General features: G+C 52.6%; 1 protein-coding gene across 1 annotated transcript; it reads right to left on the minus strand.

Moving 5' to 3' along the window:
- Window positions 1-2,977: 2,977 nt before the first annotated feature.
- Window positions 2,978-24,935, minus strand: mrpl39 (mitochondrial ribosomal protein L39). The gene is made up of 10 exons (XM_078408801.1): window positions 24,681-24,935; window positions 23,499-23,705; window positions 20,939-21,078; window positions 17,380-17,479; window positions 15,504-15,571; window positions 10,729-10,841; window positions 9,795-9,860; window positions 7,239-7,392; window positions 5,807-5,854; window positions 2,978-3,382 (listed from the first exon to the last, which is right to left on the minus strand). The coding sequence occupies exons 1-10, from the start codon at window positions 24,718-24,720 to the stop codon at window positions 3,278-3,280; spliced, it is 1,041 nt and encodes a 346-aa protein (XP_078264927.1). The 5' UTR covers window positions 24,721-24,935; the 3' UTR covers window positions 2,978-3,277.
- Window positions 24,936-26,994: the final 2,059 nt, after the last annotated feature.

Consider the following 26,994-nt stretch of genomic DNA (forward strand, 5'->3'; position numbering starts at 1 on the left):
CCCAGGACAGAAAGGTCAGTGTGGGAATGGGACAGGGAGATAAAGTGTTTAGCACTTCAGCCCACTAAGTCCATTCGGACCATCAATCACCCGTTCACACTAGTTCTATGTTATCCCACTTCCTCATCCACTCCCTAATAGGGTTGCCAGCTGTCCTGTATATTGGGCTAAATTGGTTTGTCCCGTACAGGACTGCACTTGTCCCGTATTAGGCCCAGGGGGCGCTGTAGGCGCGGACACTGTAGGCCCGGACGCTGTAGGCCCGGACGCTGTAGGCCCAGAGGCCGCTGTAGGCCCAGAGGCCGCTGTAGGCCCAGAGGCCGCTGTAGGCCCAGAGGCCGCTGTAGGCCCAGAGGCCGCTGTAGGCCCAGAGGCCGCTGTAGGCCCAGAGGCCGCTGTAGGCCCAGAGGCCGCTGTAGGCCCAGAGGCCGCTGTAGGCCCAGAGGCCGCTGTAGGCCCAGAGGCCGCTGTAGGCCCAGAGGCCCGCTGTAGGCCCAGAGGCCCGCTGTAGGCCCAGAGGCCCGCTAGCTGGCTGGGCAGTGATGTCACATTTTGTCCCTTATTTGGGAGGGAGAAAGTCGGCAACCCTACTCCCTACACACTCAGGGCAATTTACAGAGGCTGAATTAACCTACAAACCCGCACGTCTTTGGATTGCGGGAGGAAACCGGAGCACCCACGCGATCACAAGCAGAATGTGGAAACTCTGCACAGACAGCACCCGAGGTCAGGATCGGACCCGGGTCTCAGACGCTGAGAGGCAGATTGCATTTCGGGGTCTCGACCTGCAGCAGGGCACCTTGTAAGTGGGGACTAGCAGACATTGTCCTGGGAATGATGGAGGAGGTTACGGGGAGAATGCAGGTGAATGGCGTTAGGAGGGAGAGATGGATCGGCCATGATTGAATGGCAGAGCAGACTTGATGGGCCGAATGGCCTAATTCTGCTCCTACCAAAGTTATGAGCCTGGGACAGAGTAAAAGAGGCGAGGAAGAGGTGATTGCCTGTGAGCAACTGGTGATTGGCAATCTAAGTGGCGTACCTGAACAGGTGGGAGAGGTGGGTTTAGTTTAACTTAAGAGATAGTGTGGAAACAAGCCCTTCGGCCCACCGAGTCCGCGCCGACCAGCAATCACCCCGTACGCTAACACTATCCTACACACACAAGGGACAATATGCGATCTTTACCGAAGCCGATTAATCTACAGATCTGTACGTCTTTGGAGCGTGGGATGAAACCGGAGCACCCGGAGAAAACCCACGGAGGTCACGGGGAGAACGTGCAAACTCCGTACAGACAGCGCCCGTGGTCAGGATCGAACCCGAGTCTCTGGCGCTGTGAGGCAGCAACTCTAACAAATGCGCCATTATTACAGCACATTCATTCACTCCTTCTGGTAAAGCTGCTGCTACTGCATTGATGCACCAGGGGGCGCTTCACCACCTCCCATGGGATCCCACCACGAACCACATCTTCCCATCTCCACCCTTTTCCGCCTTCTGCAACTCCCTGGTCAATTCGGCCACCCCTTCCCACCCAAACCACCCCCTCCCCAGGTGCCTTCCTCCGCACCGCAGAAGATGCAATACCTGCCCCTGTACGTCCTCCCTCCCTCGACTCCATCCAAGGATCTCGACAGTCTTTCCAGGTGAGACAGAGGTTCGCTTGCACCTCCTCCAACCTCATCTACCGTATCCGCTGTTCCAGGTGTGGCTCGGCGATCGTTTCGCTGAACACCTCCGCTCCGTCCGCCTAAACATAGAAAATAGGTGCAGGAGGAGGCCATTCGGCCCTTCGAGCCAGCACCGCCATTCATTGTGATCATGGCTGAACATCCACAATCAGTAACCTGTGCACAACTTCTCCCCATACCCCTTGATTCCACTAGCCCCCAGAGCTCTATTTATCTCGCTCTTAAATTCATCCAGTGATTTGGCCTCCACTGCCCTCTGTGGCAGAGAATTCCACAAATTCACAACCTATGTGATCTCCCGGTGGCTCAGCACTTCAACTCCCATTCCCACACTGACCTTTCTGTCCTCAGCCAACGACGAACCATTCCACATTTCCCTTGATCATCGTCTGCTTTGCTCTGTTGTTTTCACACGTTTAGTTCAGTTTAGTTTACAGAGATACAGCACAGAAGCAGGCCCTTCGGCCCACCGGGTCCGCGCTGACACCCACACATTAACACTGTCCTACGCACACGATGGACAATTTACACCGAGCCAATTAACCTACAAACCTGTACGTCTGTGGAGTGTGGGAGGAAACCAGAGATCCCGGAGAAAACCCACGCTGTCACGGGGGAGAACGTACAAACTCCGTGCAGACAGCACCCGTAGTCGGGATCGAACCCGGGTCTCTGGCGCTGCAAGACAGCAACACTACCGCTGCGCCACCGTGACTGCCCTTCCATGCCTCTGGTTTCCCTCTCCCCTGACTCTCAGTCTGATACCCGAAACATCACCCATTCCTTCTTCTCCAGAGATGCTCTCCTATCCCGCTGAGTTATTCCAGTCTTTTGTGTCCACCTTCATAGAGCCTATTCCGCACGGTGTTGCACTGTGGGTCATGATGGCCGCCATTGCTGCCCCACTGCCACAGGTGAATTCCTCGCAAGGCGTGCACGAGAAAGGTGAGAGATCGAGGACAACAAACCCCACCGAGCGAAGGAGGCAGGATGGAGACAGCGGAAACAGGCCCTTCAACCCGAAGATAGACGGAAACAGCTGTATAGATCTCTCAGTCTGAAGAAGGGTCTCGGCCTGAAACGTCACCCGTTCCTTCTCTCCAGAGACGCTGCCTGTCCCGTAAATGTAAAACATGTCCCTAGTGTGTGTAGGATAGTGTTAGTGTGCGGGGATCGCCGGTCGGCGCGGACCCGGTGGGCCGAAGGGCCTGTTTCCGCGCTGTATCTCTAAACTAAACTAAACCTGAAGATAGACACAGAGAGGCAGGAATCTTAAAGAGCAATTTAATGGAAAAGCTGGAAAGAGTTAACTTCTGACCAACGCCCAAATGTACAACGAGATGGGCTTTAGAAGCCAGTTGCCTGGGATCCATGGGCATGGAAGGTGGGCACCAGGTCAGGCCAGGAAGTGATGCCCTCTGAGGTTCAGCAACCTGGTTGCCCCTTCACACCCGGGTCCTTCCTTAATCTGGGGCCTGCTGCAGACAGGCGTCTCACCCACTGCCAGCTCGCGTGAGCGGCTGATTCAACGCTCCGGTGTTTCACTGCCCCCAGCACCGTCCGTGCGTTCACAGAGCTGTTCATTAAACCGTGGCGGGTGGAGCCTCCTGCTCCACCGCCCCCTCTCCGCTCCCCTCACGCGTTGTCGCCTGACTCTCGGTTTCTCCCCCACTTGTCTCCACTGTAACCTGCAGGAACACAAGCGGTGATTTTTAACCTGGTGCAAAATATACAACGGAAGAACGGTGCTGTATAGACAATAGGTGCAGGAGGAGGCCATTCAGCCCTTCGAGCCAGCACCGCCATTCAATGTGATCACGGCTGATCATCCACAATCAGTACCCCGTTCCTACCTTCTCCCCATACCCCCTGACTCCGCAATCCTTAAGAGCTCTATCAAGCTCTCTCTTGAATGCATTCAGAGAATTGGCCTCCGCTGCCTTCTGAGGCAGTGAATTCCACAGATTCACAACTCTCTGGCTGAAAAGGTTTTTCTTCATCTCTGTTCTAAATGGCCTACCCCTTATTCTTTAAACTGTGGCCCCTGGTTCTGGACTCCCCGAACATTGGGAACATGTTTCCTGCCTCTAACGTGTCCAACCCCTTAATAATCTTATACGTTTCGATAAGATCCCCTCTCATCCTTCTAAATTCCAGTGTATACAAGCCTAGTCGCTCCAGTCCTTCAACATATGACAGTCCCGCCATTCCGGGAATTAACCTACGCTGCACGCCCTCAATAGCAATATAGTGTAGGGAGGAACTGCAGATGCTGGTTTACACCGTAGATAAGACACAAAATGCTGGAGTAACTCAGCGGGACAGACAGCGTCTCTGGAGAGAAGGAACGGGTGACGTTTCAGGTCGAAACCCTTCTTCAGACTGAGAGATCTATACAGCTGTTTCCGTTTGTCTTCGCTTTGATCTCTCGTTTCCACACCTTACCCTCCCATGATCTCTCGTTGCCCTCTCCCCTGACGCTCACCTTAAAGCTAAGACATTTCCAGGCTGGGAAGGTTGTGACTGCCCTCCCCATCTATGCCTCTCATAGTTGTATACATTGCAGTACAATGGCGCAGCGGTAGAACTGCTGCCTTACAGCATCAGAAATCACAATCATAATAGTGATTTAGTTTAGTTTACAGATACAGCACGGAAACAGGCCCTTTCGGGCCCACCGGGTCCGCGCCGACCAGCGATCCCCGCACATTGACACTATCCTACACACACTAGGGACAATTTTTACATTTACCAAGCCAATTAAGCTAAAAGCCTGTGCGTCTTTGGAGTGTGGGAGGAAACCGAAGATCTCGGGAAAAAAAACCCACGCAGGTCACGGGGAGAACGTACAAACTCCGTACAGACAGCACCCGCAGTCGGGATGGAACCCGGATCTCAAGTCAAGTCAAGTCAAGTTTATTTGTCACATACACATGCAAGATGTGCAGTGAAATGAAAGGTTACCCCCAGTCCAGCAATAGAGCAATAAAAATAAATAATGACACACACAACCACAAACCAACACAAACATCCATCACAGTGAGTCTCCTCCAGTCACCTCCTCACTGTGATGGAAGGCCAAAATGTCTTTTCTCTTCCCCTGCCGTCTTCTCCCGTGGTTAGGCTGTTGAAGTTGCCACGTTCCAGGCCGCGCCGGATGGTGTCTCCGGCGCTGCATTCGCTGTAAGGCAGCAACTCTGCCGCCGCGCCACCGTGACCGCCCATTTGTTAGCCAACTATGTTTTGCAACAGACCAGGAATTTGGTTTGCCGTACAGTCATAACAAAAAAGCAACAAGACAAACAACTGCATGAAGATTGACATAAACATCCACCACAGCGGCTCCTCCACACTCCTCTGTGATGGGAGGCAATAAAGTCTCATCTTCTTTCCTCCTTTCCTCCCGCGGTTGGGGGAGTCGAACCATCTGCAGCCAGCGATTGAGCTCCCACATCAGGGCGGTCTAAGCTCCCACTTCGGGACGGTCGAAACTCCTGCGGCTTGGAGCTCCCGAAATCGGTCTCTCACCAGGGACCGCCAGCTCCACGATGTTGAAGTCCACAGCTCCCGCAGTTTGGTGCACTGGCAAAGGGATCGCCCGCTCCGAGGTGGCAAGTCCGCAGGCTCCGTCCGCTGTTTTGGAGCTCGAGAGAGAGAGAGAGGCCGCCAACTCCACGATGTTAGGCCGCAATGCCGACGGAGATACGACACGGAAAAAGTCGCAACTCCATCGAGGAAAGAGACAAGAAAGGTTTCCCCCACCCCCTCCCCCACATAATACAAAACTAATAAACTAAAACATACATTTTACAACAAACTAAAAACACAAAAGAAGGAAAAGACAAAGACAGACCGTTGGCGAGGCATCCATCGTGCGGCGCCCCCTGGAGGTTCGGGTTCCTGACTCCAGGTGCTGTCTGTGCGGAGCTTGCACGTTATCCCTGTGACCGCGTGGATGTTCACTAAACTAAACTCTTAAACTAAACTGAATTAAACTAAACTGAGATCTCCCCTCAGCTACGGCGCTCCAAAGAAATAAATCAAAGTTTGAAGAACCTGTCTCCCAAATACTCCCACAACACAAAGCGAACATAAAGTGAAAGAGAACTCACCAGTTTTTGGGATCTCTGCCTTAATCTTCCCCACACGGAGTACAGAGTCTGTGGGATGGGATGGGAAGAGGAAAGGCCGTTACAGAGAAATAAAACCGAACAGGACTTGTCCTGCCAGTGGCCATTGCAATCCAAACACACACTCACAGATCGGAAGCAAGAAAAATAAGAAAACTTTCAACCGCTGCACCATAGAGAGCATCCTAACACATGGCATCCCTGTGTGGTACCTCAGCTGCACGGAGGCAGAGAGGAGAGCTCTTCAGCGGGTAGTCCATAGAGCTCAGAGGACCATCGGAACACAGCTACCAGACTTGGAGGGCATCTACAACACACGATGCTTCAGAAAAGCCACCAGCATCCACAAAGACTCTTCACACCCCTGCAACAGTCTGTTCGAACTCTTTCCATCGGGCAGACGATACAAGGCCTTCTACGCCCGCACCTCCAGACTCAGGAACAGCTTCATCCCCAGGGCCATAGCTGCTATGAACCGGTCCTGCTGAGCCGGATGGTCACATCGCACAGTGAACCGGCACAGACCTACTTGCACTTTATTCTGTTTTATAACTGTTCTAATTTGTTTCATTGGGTTGTTGTTGTTGTTTAAATGAATTAATTTATTGCATGGTATGGGAGGCGCATTCCCAATCTCGTTGTACCCCTGTACAATGACAATAAAGATATATTGTATTGTATTGTATAGAGCGCTGTGTACAAGTGTATAATAGATCAAAGTAATTAATACTGCACATTATAAATAGCCACACCAGTGGTCAGCATCGAACCCGGGGGTCTTTGGCAGTGATGGAAATGGGTTTTAGGAACTAATGGTACTCTAAGGTCCATGAGGCTGAGGTTGGGAAGGAAGGGTGGGGGGGATTTTTTAATGTGCGGTCATACCCATGTAAGAGTACAAGAATGCAGAACTACCTGCTAGTGGGCCGGCCCCCAGCAAAGATGCCCCACGTTACTTTGATCGACACCTCTCGTCCCAGGGACTCCGCCGCGTGTACGCGCCGACGGCCGCGCCCCGATGCACGCCGGGTGATGCAGTCCGCCCAGTCCGCCCCGCAGCTGGACTACAACTCCCGCCGGCCACCGGGGGCGCCCGGCCAGTCCTCTGATTGGCCGAGGGGGGTGGGTGACCTCGGAACCCCACGTGGGGGCGGCGGTGTCTGATTGGCTGGCGGCCCTGGGTGGTGTGGATCCAATGGAGGGAATTCTCCAGCAGAGAGACAGCACTCATTAAACTAGGGGGAAATTGAAAACTAGGGGGACCCCATCCCCATCCCCCTGCGCACCCCCCCCCCCCCATTTCCATCACTGGTCTCTGGTGCTGTAAGGCAGCAACTTCACCGCTGCCCCACCGTGCCGTGCCCCGTTTCGCTAGGGCGGCTCCGGAGATCGGTCCGCGTTTGTGCCACCTTACCTTCAGCTGAACGGGTAGCGAGATCCCCTGAAATCTCCGCTCCAGGCCAGAAGGCCCCGCGGTCAGAGGGTGGGCCGCTGTGATCTCGAACTGCGAGCACACCCCCGTCCTGGAGATGTGGGGCCCATGGCTGACATCGACAAACTCCCCGCACCTGTGGACACAGCCCGCTGAGTGAGAGGCTACACCGGTCCTCCCCATCTCCCAACCAACCTCATTGTTGCCCTTGCACTTTTTCCTTTCAGACCGTCGGTCCTGATGCGACCACACCTGGAGTATTGTGTGCAGTTTTGCACTCCTAATTTGAGAAAGGACATCTTGCTACTGCGGGAGTGCAGCGTAGGTTCACCAGGTTAATTCTCGGGATGGCGGGACTGACATATAATGAAAGAGTGGATCGACTGGGCTTGTATTCACTGGAATTTAGACGGATGAGAGGGGATCTTGTAGAAACATATAAAATTCTTAAGGGATTGGACAGGCTAGATGCAGGAAAAAATTGTTCCCGATGTTGGGGGAGTCCAGAACCAGGGGTCACAGTTACAGAATAAGGGGTAGGCCATTTACGACTGAGATGAGGAAAAACCTTTTCACCCAGAGAGTTGTGAATCTATGGAATTGCGGAGGCCAATTCACTGGATGTACTCAAGAGAGAGTTAGATAGAGTTTAAAGCTAACGGAATCAAGGGATGTGGGGAGAAAGCAGGAACAGGGCACTGATCCTGGATGAGCAGCCATGATCATATTGAATGAGGTATTTATTTCACAAAATCCTGGAGTAACTCAGCAGGTCAGGCAGCATCTCAGGAGAGAAGGAATGGGTTACTCTAGCTTTTTGTGAAATAAATACCTTCGATTTGTACCAGCATCTGCAGTTATTTTCTTACACTACATATTGAACGAGGGTGCTGGCTCAAAGAGCGAATGGCCTTCTCCTGCACCTATTTTCCACGTTTCTAAGTTTCTATCTCCCAACCTACCTCCTTGTGGCCCTTGCACTTTTTCTTTCAGAGCGTTTGATGGCACTGGGCCTGTACTCGCTGGAGTTTAGAAGGATGAGGGGGGGACCTCATTGAAACGTACCGAATAGTGAAAGGCCAGGATAGAGTTGATGTGGAGAGGATGGTTCCACTAGTGGGAGAGATCAGGACCAGAGGTCACAGCCTCAGAATTAAAGGACGATCCTTTAGGAAGGAGATGAGGAGGAATTTCTTTGGTCGGAGGGTTGTGAATCTGTGGGATTCTTTGCCACAGAAGGCTGAGGAAGCCGAGTCAGTGGACATTTTTAAGTTTTCACTGTACCTCGAAACATGCGATAATCATAACCCTAAACCTATATCTGATAAACTTATACCAGCGATCCCCACACAACACTATCCTACACACACTAGGGACAATTTCCAATTACACCAAGCCGATTAACCTACAAACCTGCACGTCTTTAGAGTGTGGGAGGAAACCGGAGCACCCGGAGAAAACCCACGCAGGTCACGGGGAGAACGTACAAACTCCGTACACACAGCACCCGTAGTCAGGATTGAACCCGGGTCTCCGGCGCTGCATTCGCTGTAAGGCAGCAACTCTACCGCTGCGCCACGGTGCCGCCAAGGGAGATGAGGGATTCGGGGGATGGGGAGGACGAGCGCACAGAGTAGGGGGATGACGCGTAACGTCAATTCCTTTCCCTCTACAGATGCTGCCTGACCCACTGGGTTCCTCCAGCATTTTGTGGTTTTGTTTAAAACCTGCGCACCTTTGGAGTGTGGGGGGAAACCGGGGTACCCAGGGAAAACTCACGCAGGTCACGGGGAGAACGTACAAACTCCGTACAGACAGCGCCCGTAGTCAGGATCGAACCTGAGTCTCCGGCGCTGTGAGGCAGCAACTCTACCGCTGTGCCACTGTGGCTGTGCTAAGGCTCTTCAAAGTTCTAGGGTGGGCTGCTGCCAAAAGCACTTCAGGCTGGGGGTGGCACAGCTGAGGCTGGACAGGTCTCTTGCTATTGAGGGCGTGCAGCGTAGGTTTACTAGGTTAATTCCCGGAATGGCGGGACTGTCATATGTTGAAAGACTGGAGCGACTAGGCTTGTATACACTGGAATTTAGAAGGATGAGAGATCTTATCGAAACGTATAAAATTATTAAGGGGTTTGACACGTTAGAGGCAGGAAACATGTTCCCAATGTTGGGGGAGTCCAGAACAAGGAGCCACAGTTTAAGAATAAGGGGTGGGCCATTTAGAACTGAGATGAGGAAAAACTTTTTCAGTCAGAGAGTTGTGAATCTGTGGAATTCTCTGCCTCAGAAGGCAGTGGAGGCCAATTCTCTGAATGCATTCAAGAGAGAGCTGGATAGAGCTCTTAAGGATAGCGGAGTCAGGGGGTATGGGGAGAAGGCAGGAACGGGGTACTGATTGAGAATGATCAGCCATGATCACATTGAATAGCGGTGCTGGCTCGAAGGGCCGAATGGCCTCCTCCTGCACCTATTGTCTATTGACCCTTCCTAACAAGGTGAGCAGATGGCTAAAGCCCTGCCTGGCAGACGCAGCTCTCACCTGTACAGCTGCACCAGGTTCCTGGGCCGCAGGGCAGCCTGTTCCTCGATTGCGGACAGCTTGTGCCTGTGAGGAGACGGGGCACAGGTGAGTACGAGGGACCGAGTGGGTACAGGTGAAGGGAATCGACACGCTATGGGGCAGGCGAGGGGGAATAGAGTGTACGAGCATCAGAGGAGAGGGGGCGGGTGAGGAGGGAGATCAAACCTGGATATATGGCACTGTCAGGCAACAACTCTACCGTTGCACCATGCCTCTTGATTAGTACGGGTGTCGGGGGGTTTAGTTTAGAGATACAGCGCAGAAACAGGCCCTTCGGCCCACCGGGTCTGCGCCGACCAGCGATCCCCACACATTAACACCATCCTATACCCACTAGGAACAATTTTTACATTTATAAAGCCAATTAACCTACAAACCTGCACGTCTTTAGAGTGCGGGAGGAAACCGACGATCTCGGAGAAAACCCACGCAGGTCACGGGGAGAACGTACAAACTCTGCGCAGACAGCGCCCGTAGTCGGGATCGAACCCGGGTCTCCGGCGCTGCATTCGCTGTACGGCGGCAACTCTACTGCTGCGCCACCGTGCCGCCCTTATGGGGGTTGGAGGGGGGGGGGGGAAGGCAGGAGAATGGGGTTAGGAGGGGGAGATAAATCAGCCATGATTGAATGGCGCAGTAGACTCGATGGGCCAAATGGCCCAATTCTCCTCCTATCCCTTATGATTGTATGGCCACCGTGCCAACCCAATATGGTTGAATTATTATTATGTGACATCTGTTTGTCCGGCAAAACGGATAATCCAGCAAGGCTGCAGGAGGAAGGTTGCCGGATAATCGGTGGGGGACCGGAGGGGTGGGGAGCGGGACGGGCGAGGGTTGCCGGATAATCGGTGGGGGACCCGTACCGCCTGCACGGATTCTTTTCACTTACTTTCTCTCCTTAAAGATCTCGGCAGCCACGCCAGGCGCCACCTCCAGCGACTCGAAGGGCAGGTCCTTGTGGATCAGTCTGTGGGCCTCTCGAGTCAGCGACTGCAGGTTCTCCTGACATACACACACACACACACAACAACACAGGCACTGAGAACAGGGTCCGCCTTCCATTGACTCCATCTACACCTCACGCTGCCTCGGCAAGGCCAGCAGCATAATCAAGGACGAGTCACACCCCGGCCACTCCCTCTTCTCCCCCCTCCCATCGGGCAAAAGTCAAGTCAATTTTATTTGTACAGCACATTTAAAAACAACCCACGTTGACCAAAGTGCTGCACATCAGTTCAGGTACTTAGAAACGAACATACAATGGCACACAAACATAACAGCACATACATAAACAGTTCACAGCGCCCCCTCAGAGGGCCTCAAACGCTAGGGAGTAGAAATAGGTTTTGAGCCTGGACTTAAAGGAGTCGATGGAGGGGGCAGTTCTGATGGGGAGAGGGATGCTGTTCCTCAGTCTAGGAGCTGCAACCGCAAAAGCGCGGTCACCCCTGAGCTTAAGCCTAGACCGCGGGATAGTGAGTAGCCCCAAATCGGCCGGCCTGAGGGACCTGGAAATAGTGGTGGGTTAGAAGATTTTTGATATGGGGGGGGGGGGGGGGGGGGGAAGCCCGTTTAGGGCTTTGTATGTGAATAGGAGGAGCTTGAAGTTGATTCTGTACTGTACTGGGAGCCAGTGGAGAGAGGCCAGAATCGGGGTGATGTGGTCCCTTTTACGGGTACCCGTCAGGAGTCTCGCTGTGGCGTGGATGATTTTTTCAATGTCGTCAAATTGGAGGAATGGTACAGAAGTGTGAAAACGCACAGCTCCAGATTCAGGGACAGTTTCTTCCCGGCTGTCATCAGGCAACTGAACCATCCTACCACAACCAGAGAGCAGTGCCGAACTACAACCGACCTCTTTGGTGACCCGTGGGACTATCCTTGATCAGACTTTACTGGCTTTACTTTGCCCTAAATGTCATTCGCTTATCATGTATCTGCACACTGTCAATGGCTCGATTGTAATCGTGTGTTGTCTTTCTGCTGACTGGTTAGCACGCAACACGAGCTTCTCACTGTACCTCGGTACACGTGACAATAAACTACACTGACACCTGCCTAGGTAAATCCCACCCCGGCCCACCAGCTGGGGGACGGCTGATCAATGAGCTGCACTGAAAACCGACCAGGCACGGCGGCGCAGCGGGTAGAACCGCTGCCTGACAGCACCAGGCACCCGGGTTCCATCCAGACCTCGGATGCTGTCTGTGGTCATAAGTTCATAAGTTACAGGAGCTGAATTAGTCCATTTTGCCCATCTGGTCAACTCCGCCATTCAATCATGGCTGATCTATCTCTCCCTCCTAACCCCATTCTCCTGCCTTCTCCCCATAACCCCCGACACCCGTACTAATCAAGAACCTATCTCTGCCTTAAAAATATCCACTGACGGCCTCCATAGATGAATTCCACAGAATTACCACCCTCTGACTAAATGAAATTCCTCCTCACCTCCTTTCTAAAGTTACGTCCTTTTATTCTGAGGCTGTGCCCTCTGGTCCTGGACTCTCCCACTGGCGGAAACTAGCGGAAGTCTGCCTTAATGAGGAGTTTACACGTCCTCCCTGTGACCGCGTGGGTTTTCTCCGGGTGCTCCGGTTTCCTCCCAAAGACGTGTGAGCTTGTGGGTTAATTGGCCTCTGTAACATTGCCCCCGGTGTGCAGGGAGTGGATGTGAAAGTGGGATAAGATAGAACTAGTGTGAACGGGTGATCACTGACAACTGCAGAGGAACGAGGGGAGATAAAAGGGAAACGTCTACTTTAGAGATACGGCGCGGAAACAGGCCCTTCGGCCCACCGAGTCCGCACCGACCAGCGATCCCCGCACATTAACAACACCCGACACACGCTAGGGGACAATTTACATTTTACACCAAGCCAATTAACCTACAAACCTGCACGTCTTTGGAGTATGGGAGGAAACCGAAGTTCTCGGAGAAAACCCACGCAGGTCACGGGGAGAAAGTACAAACTCCGTACAGACAGCGCCCGTAGTCGGGATCGAACCCGGGTCTCTGGTGCTGTGAGGCAGCCATTCTACCGCTGCGCCACTGTGCCACCAAGGGAGATGAGGGATTCCGGGGATGGGGAGGACGAGCGCACGGAGTAGGGGGATGACGCGTAACGTCAATTCCTTTCCCTCTACAGACGCTGCCTGACCCACAGGGTTCCTCTTGCACTTTGGAGTTTGTTTTTGCTCAGTGTTGGGAATGCCAGCGTGGCTCGAAACCCTCCAACCTCTCCTGGCTGCGAGTTCCAGCTCTTATTCATCAGTTCATAAGTGATAGGGAGCAGAATTAGGCCAATCGGCCCATCAAGTCTACTCCGCCATTCAATCACGGCTGATCTATCTCTCTCCCTCCCAACCCCATTCTCCCCGCCTTCTCCCCGTAACCCCTGACACCCCGTACTGATCAAGATTATTCTGGCCATGAAGCTTCTCTCTCAGTGATCACTGGTCGACCAGCGACAGTCTCACCTCAGGCGGGGGGAGGGTGACACTGTGTGGAGAACACAGCAAACGGCAACTGGGGAAACGCACCTCTCGCATTACCAGCCCTGCCACTGGGGGGAGCTCTCAGCAGCTCAGACAGGTCAATGGCAGCAACGAAACTTGTTGACGTACTTGGACTGCACGCTGCACCAGGACTGACTTAAGTTAACGGGAGGAAAAGGGGACGTACAACGAGATCTGGGTGTCCTAGTGCATCAGTCACTGAAAGGAAGCATGCAGGTACAGCAGGCAGTGAAGAAAGCCAATGGAATGTTGGCCTTCATAACAAGAGGAGTTGAGTATAGGAGCAAAGAGGTCCTTCTGCAGTTGTACAGGGCCCTAGTGAGACCACACCTGGAGTACTGTGTGCAGTTTTGGTCTCCAAATTTGAGGAAGGATATTCTTGCTATTGAGTGCGTGCAGCGTAGGTTTACCAGGTTAATTCCCGGAATGGCAGGACTGTCATATGTTGAAAGACTGGAGCGGCTAGGCTTGTATACACTGGAATTTAGATGGATGAGAGGGGATCTTATCGAAACATATAAGATTATTAAGGGGTTGGACACGTTAGAGGCAGGAAACATGTTCCCAATGTTGAGGGAGTCCAGAACAAGGGGCCACAGTTTAAGAATAAGGGGTAGGCCATTTAGAACGGAGATGAGGAAAAACCTTTTCAGTCAGAGTTGTAAATGTGTGGAATTCTCTGCCTCAGAAGGCAGTGGAGGCCAATTCTCTGAATGCATTCAAGAGAGAGCTAGATAGAGTTCTTAAGGATAGCGGAGTCAGGGGGTATGGGGAGAAGGCAGGAATGGGGTACTGATTGAGAGTGATCAGCCATGATCACATTGAATGGTGGTGCTGGCTCGAAGGGTCGAATGGCCTACTCCTGCACCTATTGTCTATTGAGATTGAGTTATCCACCGATCAGGAAGCTGAGGCATGTTCAGGCATAAAATGACCCAAGGTGCTGGAGTAACTTTTGGGTGGCACAGCGGTAGAGTTGCTGCCTTACAGTGTCAGAGACCCGGGTTCGATCCCGACTACGGGCGCTGTCTGTATGGAATTTGTATGTTCTTCCCGTGACCTGCGTGGGTTTTCTCCGTCAACTTCGGTTTCCTCCCACACTCCAAAGACGTGCAGGTTTGTAGGTTAATTGTCTTGGTGAATGTTTTAAAAAAACTGTCCTTAGTGGGTGTAGGGTAGTGTTATTGTGCAGGGGATCGCTGGTCGGCGTGGACCCGGTGGGTCGAAAGGGCCTGTTTCCGCGCTGTATCTCTAAACTAAACTAAACTTAGAACTAAACTAAACTCAGCGGCACTTGCTTCCGGAGTAACGCACTTGCCAGAGCCTCGCGGGTCAGAACCTCGAGGGCGGGAGGTGGAGCCTCGCGGGTCGACGAAGCCCGTGGCCATCTTTACCTGGGTCTGTGGGGCCCGCGGCGGGGGCCTGGGTCACGGGGAGCCCGCGGCTGGGGCCTGGGTCTGTGGGGCCCGCGGCTGGGGCCTGGGTTACAGGGCCCACGGGCTGGGGCCTGGGCCGGCGGCAGGAGAGGACCCGGCGGAGAGTTCGGCGCGACAGTCGACGAGGGCGCCGCCCGACGTACGAGGACGGACCACGCGGACGTGGAGACGCCGCTGCCGAGGGAAGGAACAATGGGCGACCCGGCGTGGGGGAACTGCCGTGAGGGAGGGGGGGAAGAACAAAGGGGGGAGGGGGATTTGTAACTTTATAAGCGCCCTTGATGGGCGACTATTTGCATACCGTGGCAAGTTATGCAAGCAAAGAATTTCACTGTGACTTGTTACATGTGACAATAAAGTATTCAATTCAATTCCGGTCAGGCAGCATCTCTGGAGAACACGGATAGGTGACGTTTCGGGTCTTCAGAGTCTGGAGAAGGGTCTCCACTCGAGACGTCACTGATCTGATCTCCAGAGATCGCCGTTGATCGCTCATCATGCGTTAACCTGATCACCCCCGGGATCGTTCTCTTAAAACCTCCTCTGGGCCCTCTCCAACGCCAGCAGGTCCTTCCTCAGATATGGGGCCCAACATTCGCTCCTCACAGTGCTCCCAATGTGGTCTGAGGGGGGGGTTAAACAAAAGGAGCGGGGGGGATTTCTGTGGGAGCCCTGCGCTACAGGGTTTAACAGGAAACAGCACACTCACAGGCGAGGGAGTCCATTCATCCAACCGACTGTCCAGAATCACGTCGTGACAGAACGCTCCAGCCATCACTGCAAGAGAGGGAGAGAGTCACGGAGTCACACGCCCTTCGGCCCAACTTGCCCATGCCGACCAACACGCCCCATCTACACTCGTCCCACCTGCCTGCATTCGGCCATTTGAACCTTCCGTGTCCTCGTAGATTGTTCCCGATGTTGGGGAAGTCCAGAACAAGGGGTCACAGTTTAAGGATAAGGGGGAAGTCTTTTAGGACCGAGATGAGAACGTTTTTTTCCCACACAGAGTGGTGAATCTGTGGAATTCTCTGCCGCAGAAGGAATGGGTGACGTTTCGGATTGAGACCCTTCTTCAGACCCGAAACGTCACCCATTCCTTCTCTCCCGAAATGCTGCCTGACCTGCTGAGTTACTCCAGCATTTTGTGAATAAATACCTTCGGTTTGTACCAGCATCTGCAGTTATTTTCTTATTCTACAAGATCACCCCTCATCCTCTCGAGCACCAAGAAATACAGCGTCAGTCAGTGCCCTCGAGTCCTGGCAACGTCCTCGTTAATCTTCTCTGTAATCCTTCCCATCTTAGAATCACGGCAGCGTACAGCACAGAAACAGGCCCTTCGGCCCAATGAGCCCATGCCGGCCCGCCCCGCCCCCCCCATCCACACCGAGTCTGTTTGCCCACATTACGGGCACGTCCTCCCATGCCTCGCCTGATTAAGTGTCTATCTAAATGCAGAAACAAGAGACCACAGATGCTGGTTTACACAAACAGGCACAAGGACCTTGGAATAACTCAGCGGGACAGGCAGCATCTCTGGATGATGTGGACAGGCGACATTTCGGGACGGGGCCTTTCTTCAGACCGATGTTTAATTTAGTTTCGTTTGGAGAAACAACGCGGAAACATGCCCTTTGGCCCGCCAAGTCCGCGCTGACCTGCGATCACCCCGTACACTAGCACCATCCTACACGCACTAGGGACAATTTACAATCGTTACCAAAGCCAATTCACCTACAAACCCGCACGTCTTTGGAGTGTGGGAGGAAATCGAAGATCTGGGAGAAAACCCATGTAGATCACGGGGAGAACGTACAAACTCCGTACAGACAGCGCCCGTGGTCAGGATCGATCCCGGGTCTCTGGCGCTGTAAGGCAGCACCTCTACCGCTGCGCCACCAGGCTTGGGAGCAGCTACTTTCTTACAACCAACCACCACACGGACGCAGCTGGTAGAGCTGCTGCCTCACAGTATCAAAGACTATCACGGTATTGGGGCGGCACGGTGGCGCAGTGGTAGAGTTGCCGCCTTACAGCGAATGCAGCGCCGGAGACCCGGGTTCGATCCTGACTACAGGTGCTGTCTGTACGGAGTTTGTACGTTCTCCCCGTGACCTGCGTGGGTTTTCTCCGAGATCTTCGGTTTCCTCCCACACTCCAAAGACGTACAGATATGTACGTCAGTTTGCTTGGTAAATGTAAAAATTGTGTGTAGGATCGTGTTAACGTGCGGGGATCGCTGGTCGGCGTGGACCCGGTGGGCCGAAAGGGCCTGTTTCCGCGCTGTAGCTCTAAACTAAACTAAACCCGGGTTCAATTCTGACCCTGGGTGCCTTCTGCGTGGAGTTTGCACGTCCTCCCTGTGGACCGCGTGGGTTTCCTCCGGGCGCTCCGGTTTCCTCCCACATCCCAAGGACGGTGCAGGTTTGGCCCAAGCACTCGTGGTCAGGATCGAACCCGGGTCTCTGACGCTGAGAGGCATCGGCTCTACCGTTGCGCCCTCCCCCCCCACGCAGTGAAACGATCCCTCAGAAACCACGGCCGACCCCAACTTCCCCCCCAAAGAGAAAAGACAAACACACCTGGCACTTCAGGCACTCGGACCAGTTCGACAGCGTACTCATCTTTAAAGGCCGTTTCCAGGACGTAGCCCATCATCATCGCACAGGATCGCCAATAAGCCTGGTTAAACATCGGTGCACAATGAGCAAGAGCCACCACTCCTGCCTCACGCCTGGATGTTGACACGCGTAGACAATAGGTGCAGGAGGCAGCCATTCGGCCCTTCGAGCCAGCACCGCCATTCAATGTGATCATGGCTGATCATTCTCAATCAGTACCCCGTTCCTGCCTTCTCCCCATACCCCCTGACTCCGCTATCCTTAAGAGCTCTACCTAGCTCTCTCTTGAATGCATTCAGAGAATTGGCCTCCACTGCCTTCTGAGGCAGAGAATTCCACAGATTCACAACTCTCTGACTGAAAAGGTTTTTCCTCATCTCCGTTCTAAATGGCCTACCCCTTATTCTTAAACTGTGGCCCCTGGTTCTGGACTCCCCCAACATTGGGAACATGTTTCCCGCCTCTAACGTGTCCAACCCCTTAATAATCTTATACGTTTCGATAAGATCCCCTCTCATCCTTCTAAATTCCAGTGTATACAAGCCTAGTCGCTCCAGTCTTTCAACATACGACAGTCCCGCCGTTCCGGGAATTAACCTAGTAGGAAGGAACTGCAGATGCTGGTTTAAACCGAAGATAGGCACAAAAAGCTGGAGTAACTCAGCGGGACAGGCAGCATCTCTGGAGGGAAGGAATGGGCGACCTTTCAAAAAGTCATGAAGTCATAAGTGATGGGAGTAGAATTAGACACTAATTCTAGTGTCATCACACGTTTAAAAACATCCCACTTTCCTGACGAAGTTGGACATAAAAAGCTGGAGTAACTCAGCGGGACAGGCAGCATCTCGGGAGAGGAGGAATGGGTGACGTTTTGGGTCGAGATCCTTCTTCAGACTGGTTAGGGATAAGGGAAACGAGAGAGACAGACGATGGTGTAGAGAGATAAAGAACAAAGGTACAAAAGACGTGCAAAAAAAGTAACGATGATAAAGGAAACAGGCCATTGTAAGTTGTTTGTTGGGTGAAAACGAGAAGCTGGTGTGACTTGGGTTGGGGAGGGAATGCCGGGGTAACTTGAAGTTAGAGAAATCAATATTCATACCACTGAGCTGTAAGCTGCAGGCAGCATCTCTGGGGAAAAGGGAATAGATGGCGTTTCAAGTCGAGATCCTTGATCAAGCAGAAGGGTTTCAATAGACAATAGACAATAGGTGCAGGTGTAGGCCATTCAGCCCTTCGTGCCAGCACCGCCATTCAATGCGATCATGGCTGATCACTCTCAATCAGTACCCCGTTCCTGCCTTCTCCCCATACCCCCTCACTCCGCTATCCTTTAGAGCTCTATCCAGCTCTCGATATGTCACCTACACCCTGCCAGATCTCTCGTTTCCCTCTCCCCAGACCCTCGGTCTGAAGAAGGGTCTCGACCCAAAACGGCATCTCCCCAGAGATGCTGCCTGAGCCGCTGAGTTACTCCGGCACTCTGTGTCCACCACGGGGATGATGGAGTTGGGGAGGAGGCAGGATCTCATTTTATACCGCTCACTTGCACCCCACAAAGAGTTGAGGCGAGGAGAGAGGGACGACGGTCAGCCGGACGATCCGGACGGGAGGAGACAGGGCTGCAGCAGGAACTGCGAACATGCCGCCATAACCTGGCGACTCTTGCATATTGCTTCAGTGGGCTGTCTCCATATTTAATCAAGGATTGTACTTGTACATGGCAATAGTCTTACTGACCAGTATGTTAAACGTAAAGAATGTCTCTGTACCTTGGTACACACGATAATGAAGAACCATTGAACCATGATTAGTGCAGGTGTAAAAGGGTTATGGGGAGAAGGCAGGAGAATGGGGTTGAAATGGAAAGCTAGATCAGCCATGATTGAATGGCAGAGTACACTTGATGGGCCGAATGGCCTCATTCTGCTCCCAGAACTGATGAGCCACCGGATGTTTTAATTTTGTTTAGAGATAATAAGCGGAAACAGGCCCTTCGGCCCACTGAGTCTGCGCCGACCAGTGATCCCTGTACACTAACACTGTCCTACACACACTGGGGACAAGTTACAGTTTTTACCAAAGCTAATTAACCTACAAACTTGTACGCCTTTGGAGTGCGGGAAGAATCCGGAGATAACCCACGCAGGCCACGAGGGGAACGTACAAACTCCAATCAGACAAAGGGCCCGTAGGATAGTTACAAAATGCTGGAGTAACTCAGCAGGACAGGCAGCATCTCTGGAGAGAAGGAATGGGTGACGTTTCAGGTCGAGTCCCTTCTTCAGAAGGAGAGTCAGGGGAGAGGGAGACTCAGAGATAAGGATGTATAAGGAGAGAAAACAAGACATTAAATGGGATGCAGTTCAAGGAAAATTTTAGAATACATCGTTGTTAGCTGGGAGAAGGTGACAACGAAGCATCCAAAAATAAAATTTAATCAAGTGGGACAGTCAGACTGGTCAGAGAACTAGGAAGGGGAAGGGATGGGGAGAGAGGGGAAAAGCAATGGTAACGAAGTTAGAGAAGTCAATATTCATACTACTGGGTTGTAAGCTGCCCAAGCGAAATATCAGGTGTTGTTCGCGGGTCCGCGCCGACCAGTGATCCCCGCACGCTGACACTACCCTACACCCACTGGGGACAATTTTTACATTTACCAAGTCAATTAACCTACACGTCTTTGGAGGAGTGTGGGAGGAAACCGAAGATCTCGGAGAAAACCCACGTAGGTCACGGGGAGAATGTGCAAATGTACAGACAGCGCCCGTAGTCGGGATCGAACGCGGGTCTCCGGCGCTGCATTCGCTGTAAGGCAGCAACTCTACCGCTGCGCCACCGTGACCGCCCTGCTATTACATAGAAAATAGGTGCAGGAGTAGGCCATTCGGCCCTTTGAGCATGGACTGCCATTCAATATGATCATGGCTGATCATCCAACTCAGTATCCCGTACCTGCCTTCTCTCCATACCCCCTGATCCCTTTAGCCACAAGGGCCACATCTAACTCCCTCTTAAATATAGCCAATGAACTGGCCTCAACTACCCTCTGTGGCAGAGAATTCCACAGATTCACCAATCTCTGTGTGAAAAAAAACGTTCTCATCTCGGTCCTAAAAGTCTTCCCCCTTATCCTTAAACTGTGACCCCTTGTTCTGGACTTCCCCAACATCGGGAACAATCTTCCTGCATCTAGCCTGTCCAACCCCTTAAGAATTTTGTACGTTTCTATAAGATCCCCCCTCAGTCTTCTAAATTCCAGCGAGTACAAGCCGAGTCTATCCAGTCTTTCTTCGTATGAAAGTCCTGCCATCCCAGGAATCAATCTGGTGAACCTTCTCTGTACTCCCTCTAAGGCACGAATGTCTTTCCTCAGATTAGGAGACCAAAAATGTACACAACACTCCAGGTGTGGTCTCACCAATGCCCTGTACAACTTTCCCCCCTTCCTATCCCCACCCTACCCATTGTGATAGAGAGCGTCGGCTCGCCCTCAGCATCCCCCGTAGCGGGTCCCTACCTGGTTGACGGCCTCTGGGTTCTCGTCCGTGAAGGTGAGGAACTGGATTTCGCAGGACTTGTCCAGGGGTTTATACATGTCCCAGACTTCGCCGTCCACAAGGGCCAGAATGGACCGGCGCACACACCAGTCGCTGATATCTGCAGGAGGGGTCGGAAGAAAAGAGGCAGCGTTGGAGCACAGAGGTCGACACAGAATGGCGGAGTAACTCAGCGGGACAGGCAGCATCTCTGGAGAGAAGGAATGGGTGACGTTTCGGGTCGAGTCAAGGTCAATCAGAAGAAGGGACTCGCTGGAATTTAGAAGATTGATGGGGGATCTTATAGAAACTTACAACATTCTTCAGGGGTTGGACAGGCTAGATGCAGGAAGATTGTTCCCGATGTTGGGGAAGTCCAGAACAAGGGGTCACAGTTTAAGGATTAGGGGGAAGTCTTTTAGGACCGAGATGAGAACGTTTTTTTTTCACACAGAGAGTGGTGAATCTGTGGAATTCTCTGCCACAGAAGGTAGTTGAGGCCAGTTCATTGGCAATATTTAAGAGGGAGTTAGATGTGACCCTTGTGGCTAAAGGGATCAGGGGGTATGGAGAGAAGGCAGGTACAGGATACTGAGTTGGATGATCAGCCATGATCACATTGAATGGCGGTGCAGGCTCGAAGGGCCGAATGGCCTACTCCTGCACCTATATTCTATGTTTCTATGACCCGAAACGTCACCCATTCCTTCTCTCCAGAGACGCTGCATGTCCCCCTGAGTTACTCTGGCATTTTGTGTCATCTGCTGTTCCTTCCTGCACACTGGAGTACACAGAGGTACACAAGACCCATTTAACATCTCCCTGTATTCATAAGTCATAGGAGCAGAATTAGGCCATCCAGCCCATCGAGTCTACTACGCCATTCAATCATGGCTGATCTATCTCTCCCTCTCAACCCCACTCTCCTGCCTTCTCCCCCTAACCCCTGACACCCATACTAATCAAGAATCTATCAATCTTCGCCTTAAAAATACCCCATGACTTGGCCTCTACAGCCGTCCATGGCATTGAGTTGCACAGATTCACCGCCCTCCAGCCAAACTAATTCCTCCTCGTCTCCTTTCTCGAGGTACGTCCTTTTATTCTGAGGCTGTGCCCTCTGGTCCTAGACTCTTCCACTAGTGGAAACATCCTCCAGGCATCCACTCTTTCCAGGCCTTTCTCAATTCAAAGCCCCTTGTACATCGATCAGCCAAAACATTATGGCCACCTGCCTAATATGTTGTTGGTCCTCCGTGTGCAGCCCCATACGCAGCAGGGTGCGATGCACTGTGTATTGTGACACATTCCTCCCGTGACCACCATTAACATTTTCTGTGCCTTCGTTGCCCTCGCGCATCGATGAGCCTTGGGCGCCCAGCACCCTGTGTTTGTGGTTTTTCCCTCCTCGGACCACTGTCGGTCGGTACTCACCACTGCTGACCGGGAGCACCCCACAAGCCTTGCCGTTTCAGAGATGCTCTGACCCAGTCGTCTGGCCATAACAATTTGGCCCTTGTCAAAGTCGCTCAGGTCTTTACTCCTGCCCATTTCTCCTGCATCCAACACGTCAACTTCAAGAACTGACTGTTCACTTGCTGCCTAATATATCCCACCCCTTGACAGGTGTCATTGTAACAAGATAACCAATGTTATTCACTTCGCCTGTCAGTGGTCATAATGTTTTGGCTGATCGGTGAATGTTTCCTTGAGGACCATTTTAGAGTCTGATAACAGCAGGGAAGAAGCTGTCCTTTAGTTTAGTTTCGTTTATTGTCGTGTGTACCGAGGTACAGTGAAAGGTTTTTTGTTGTGTGCTAACCAGTCATAAGATTACTAAGGGGTTGGACACGTTAGAGGCAGGAAACATGTTCCCAATGTTGGGGGAGTCCAGAACCAGAATTGAGATGAGGAAAAACTTTTTCAGTCAGAGTTGTGAATGTGTGGAATTCTCTGCCTCAGAAGGCAGTGGAGGCCAATTCTCTGAATGCATTCAAGAGAGAGCTGGATAGAGCTCTTAAGGATAGCGGAGTCAGGGGGTATGGGGGGAAGGCAAGAACGGGGTACTGATTGAGCATGATCAGCCATGATCACATTGAATGGCAGTGCTGGCTCGAAGGGCCGAATGGCCTCCTCCTGCACCTATTGTCTATGTCATCTACTGCTTACTGCCATCCCGGGAATTAACCTGGTGAACCTACACTGCACTCCCTCAATGGCAATTAGATTTAAGGTGGGGGAGGAAAGATATAATAGGAGCCCGAGAGGCAACTTTTTTACACAAAGGGTGGTGGGTGTATGGAACGAGCTGCAGGAGGAGGTAGTTAAGGCAGGTCAATAGACAATAGACAATAGGTGCAGGAGGAGGCCATTCAGCCCTTCAAGCCAGCACCGCCATTCAATGTGATCATGGCTGATCATTCTCAATCAGTACTCCGTTCCTGCCTTCTCCCCATACCCCCTGACTCCGCTATCCTTAAGAGCTCTATCTAGCTTTCTCTTGACTGCAGTCAGTGACTGTAGTCATTGAAGTCTACTCACGCATGGCACAGTTGTAGGGGGTTGACAGGCCCTTGTTCATGATGAACACTGCTCCCGGCTCGGGCTTCCCCATGTGTTTCACTTCGATCTTCTCGATGCGCGGCGCCAGGCCACGCTGCCTTTCCTTCTCCTCATCGAACAGCACGCTGCGCTTCTGATGCAGCTCCGCGCCGCCCAGGCGGGGGGCTGCCGACGTGGACACAAAGCCTGCAGGTAAACCATCGGAAAGCCCGTCAACAGTCATAGAGTCACACTGCGTGGAAACTGGCCCTTCGGCCCAACTTGCCCGCACCGACCAACATGCCCCGTCCACACTAGCTCCACCTGCCTGCGTTTGGCCCATACCCCCCTAAACCTGTCCTATCCATGTACCTATCTAATTGTTGGTGCCGCTATTCGCACACATTGTGTAAACAAGCAAAGAATCTCATTGTGCCTGGTCACATGTGGCAATAAAGTATTCCTATTCCCACTCTCTGCAATCACCGGGGGATCCCGCTCCAAGACAGACGTAAAGCCCACCGTTTGACCTGTTTTTACAAAATGTTAAATGGCCAGCTCGACATAGATTACCACATCTACACCAAACCCAAACCCTGTCAGGAACAGACCAGGGCATTCGATTCAATTCGAGTTACCGGCGACCTAGACAGATAGACGTGTGTAGCAATTCGTTCTTCCCTCGCACAATTAAAGCATGGAATAGTCTCCGCCGTACTATAGTCACGCAACTAAATTTAAGGTTGCTCTTCTTCTCCGAGAAGCCCTTCTTGCTCAGGTCCATCCTCCGCCACCTCCAGTTTAAATTCCATTTGGAATGTTTTGGAGGACCAAGCACCGGCTGTAATCTCTCGCTTCCCTTTCCCCACTGACTCTCAAGTCTGAAGAGTCTCGGTCTCGACCCGAAAACATGGACAATAGGTGCAGGAGGAGGCCATTCAGCCCTTCGAGCCAGCACCACCATTCAATGTGATCATGGCTGATCACTCTCAATCAGTACCCTGTTCCTGCCTTCTCCCCATAACCCCCTGACTCCGCTATCCTTAAGCCCATTCCTTTTTTTTTCTCTCTACAAGTGCTGCCCGTCCCGCTGAGTAACTCCAACTATTTATTTTATTTTTTGTTTGTTGTCTATCTTCGGTAGGAACGTTTGTCCGCCGGAACGTTAGTCCGGATACTCACGGGTGCATCGAGCCCAGAGCGGGGGGACACGGGCGGCCATGGGGGAAGGGGAGAGTGGGGGGACGGGACCAGACGGCCGCTGTGTCGGGAGCCGGGGGCCGGTCCGGAGCGTCGACTTCAGCCGCTGACCGACTGCAACGCTTGGGGGGGGGTTGGGTTTTTTTTTTCCCCCCTCTCCCCGCTGCCGAGAGGCGCCGCTACCGGTAACTCCGCCTCGCCGCCCGCAGTGCAGCGCCGGGCCGGACAGTGCGCTCTACGTCAGTGAAAGCGGGGCGGGCTGCGCACGCACGCACGTCACGTCATGTGGTGTGTGCGCGTTCTACGTCACACGTCACGTCAAGTGGTGTGTGCGCGTTTTACGTCACACGTCAAGTGGTGTGTGCGCGTTCTACGTCACACGTCACGTCAAGTGGTGTGTGCGCGTTTTACGTCACACGTCACGTCAAGTGGTGTGTGTGCGCGTAGAACGTCACGTCATGTGCCGTGTGCGCCTACTACGTCACGCCCACCGTGCGTGCGGTGGCAGAGGCGGCGATGCCCCCTGTGGAAGGGAATGAGCACACACACTCTGTGTATATATAACTAGTACAATGATATAGTATGCACACACACTTGTGTGTGTATATATATAACTAGTACAATCAAATCAAATCAAATTGCTTTTATTGTCATTCAAAAATAAATTTGAACGAAATTGTCGTTACCACGCAGTCACGAACAATAAAGAGCACAAGACACACAACAACACAAGTTTATATATAACTAGTACAATGATATAATATATACACGCACATACACGTATAAATATACACGGGAAATGCTGGAGTAACTCAGCGGGACAGGCAGCATCTCTGGAGAGAAGGAATGGGGGACATTCCAGAGTCAGGGGAAAGGGTGTCCAGACGCTTCGGTGTGAAAAAGGGCGTCTAGATGCTTCAGTGTGAAGAAGGCTCTCAATCCGAAACGTCACCCATTCCTTCTCCCCAGAGATGCTACCTGATCGTTGGTCAGCGCAGACTCAGTGGGCCAAAGGGCCTGTTTCCACACTGTATCTAAAACGGAAAAAAAAAAACTAGAGGATCGCCCCTCTGCCTCCTGCTCTGCGGCGGCGGCGCTGCCATAGCAGCTGCGGCTTACCTGCGGTCCATTTGTCTTTGTGTTTTTGTTGTTTTTGTGTCTTAATTGTAGTTGTGATGTCGTGTTTTTGTGTTTGTGTACTATGTATGTGGGGGGGAGGGGGGGAACTGTAAAATTGTAAACGGAGACCCGACCTTTGTTTTCTGGGTGGTGTCTCCGTTCCTGCTGCGGCCCAACCATCGGCCCAACTCCTGGAGCTGGCGGCCTCCAGGGCTCTGGTTCGCAGAGCCCGCGGACCGGACTTACCATCAGCGGAGCCGGCCGTCCTCGGAGGCTGCGGGAGCAGCTGCGACTCGCCTTAGGCTCGGGCCGCGTGGATGCCGACATCAGGAGCTCCGGCAGCGGCAGTGTGTTCGCCCGCCCCGGATCGCGGGGCTTGGGGCGCGGACATTTCACCGTCCGGCGTGGCCTAAGATAGGCCGCGGGATATTTCTCTGCTGGGCGGGGGCTTCAATGTCGGGAGCCACGACCGCCCCGACGTGCAGGAACAGCGGCAGCAGCAGCGTGTTCGCCCGCCCCGGATCGGACTTATCATCAGCGGAGCCGGCCGTCTTCGGAGGCTGCGGGAGCGGCTGCGACTCGCCTTAGGCTCGGGCCGCTGCGGACCGTCCGGCGCGGCCTGCAACCACAACAACCTGACTGCGGGAGAAGACGGCAGGAGAAGGGAAAGACATTGTGGCCTTCCATCACAGTGAGGAGAGGACTGGAGGAGACTCACTGTGATGGATGTTTCTTTGATGGATGTTTCTTTTTTTGTGTGTTTTTGGGGTTGTGTAATTTTAATGCCTATTTAATGCTTTTATTGTTGGACTGTGGGTGACTGAATTTCGTCCAATATTGGATGACAAATAAAGCTATCTTGAATCTTGAATCTTGAAGGAATAAAGTCCTAGCCTGCCCCCACCTCTCACTACAGCTCAGGCCCTCAAGTCCTGGAAACTTCTTGGTAGGTCTTTTTTGGGCTCTTTCTAGCTTCTTAAATAGTGTGGTTAAAGCTTGTGTCACCCCCCTCCCCCACCCCAAAGTAAAATAATGTGGTTTACTCCAATAGCTACCTGCAATATTAATCTCATTAAGAAATTGCCCAAACTCTTTTAAGATATCAAACCACAAATCACTGTTGTCAGATGAGGCAACATCACCAGAAAGAGGAACTATGTTAACTTTCACTACGAAG

This window comes from Rhinoraja longicauda, chromosome 12, assembly GCF_053455715.1.
Source record: "Rhinoraja longicauda isolate Sanriku21f chromosome 12, sRhiLon1.1, whole genome shotgun sequence".
Taxonomy (NCBI): domain Eukaryota; kingdom Metazoa; phylum Chordata; class Chondrichthyes; order Rajiformes; family Arhynchobatidae; genus Rhinoraja; species Rhinoraja longicauda.

Coding starts and splice junctions, on each gene's coding strand:
- mrpl39 (XM_078408801.1), bottom strand. CDS start 24,720: ATGGCCGCCCGTGTCCCCCCGCTCTGGGCTCGATGCACCC. Junction 7,393..9,794: donor AACCTGGTGCAGCTGTACAG/GTGAGAGCTGCG, acceptor CTGTGTCCACAG/GTGCGGGGAGTTTGTCGATG. Junction 5,855..7,238: donor CGCTACCCGTTCAGCTGAAG/GTAAGGTGGCAC, acceptor CCCATCCCACAG/ACTCTGTACTCCGTGTGGGG.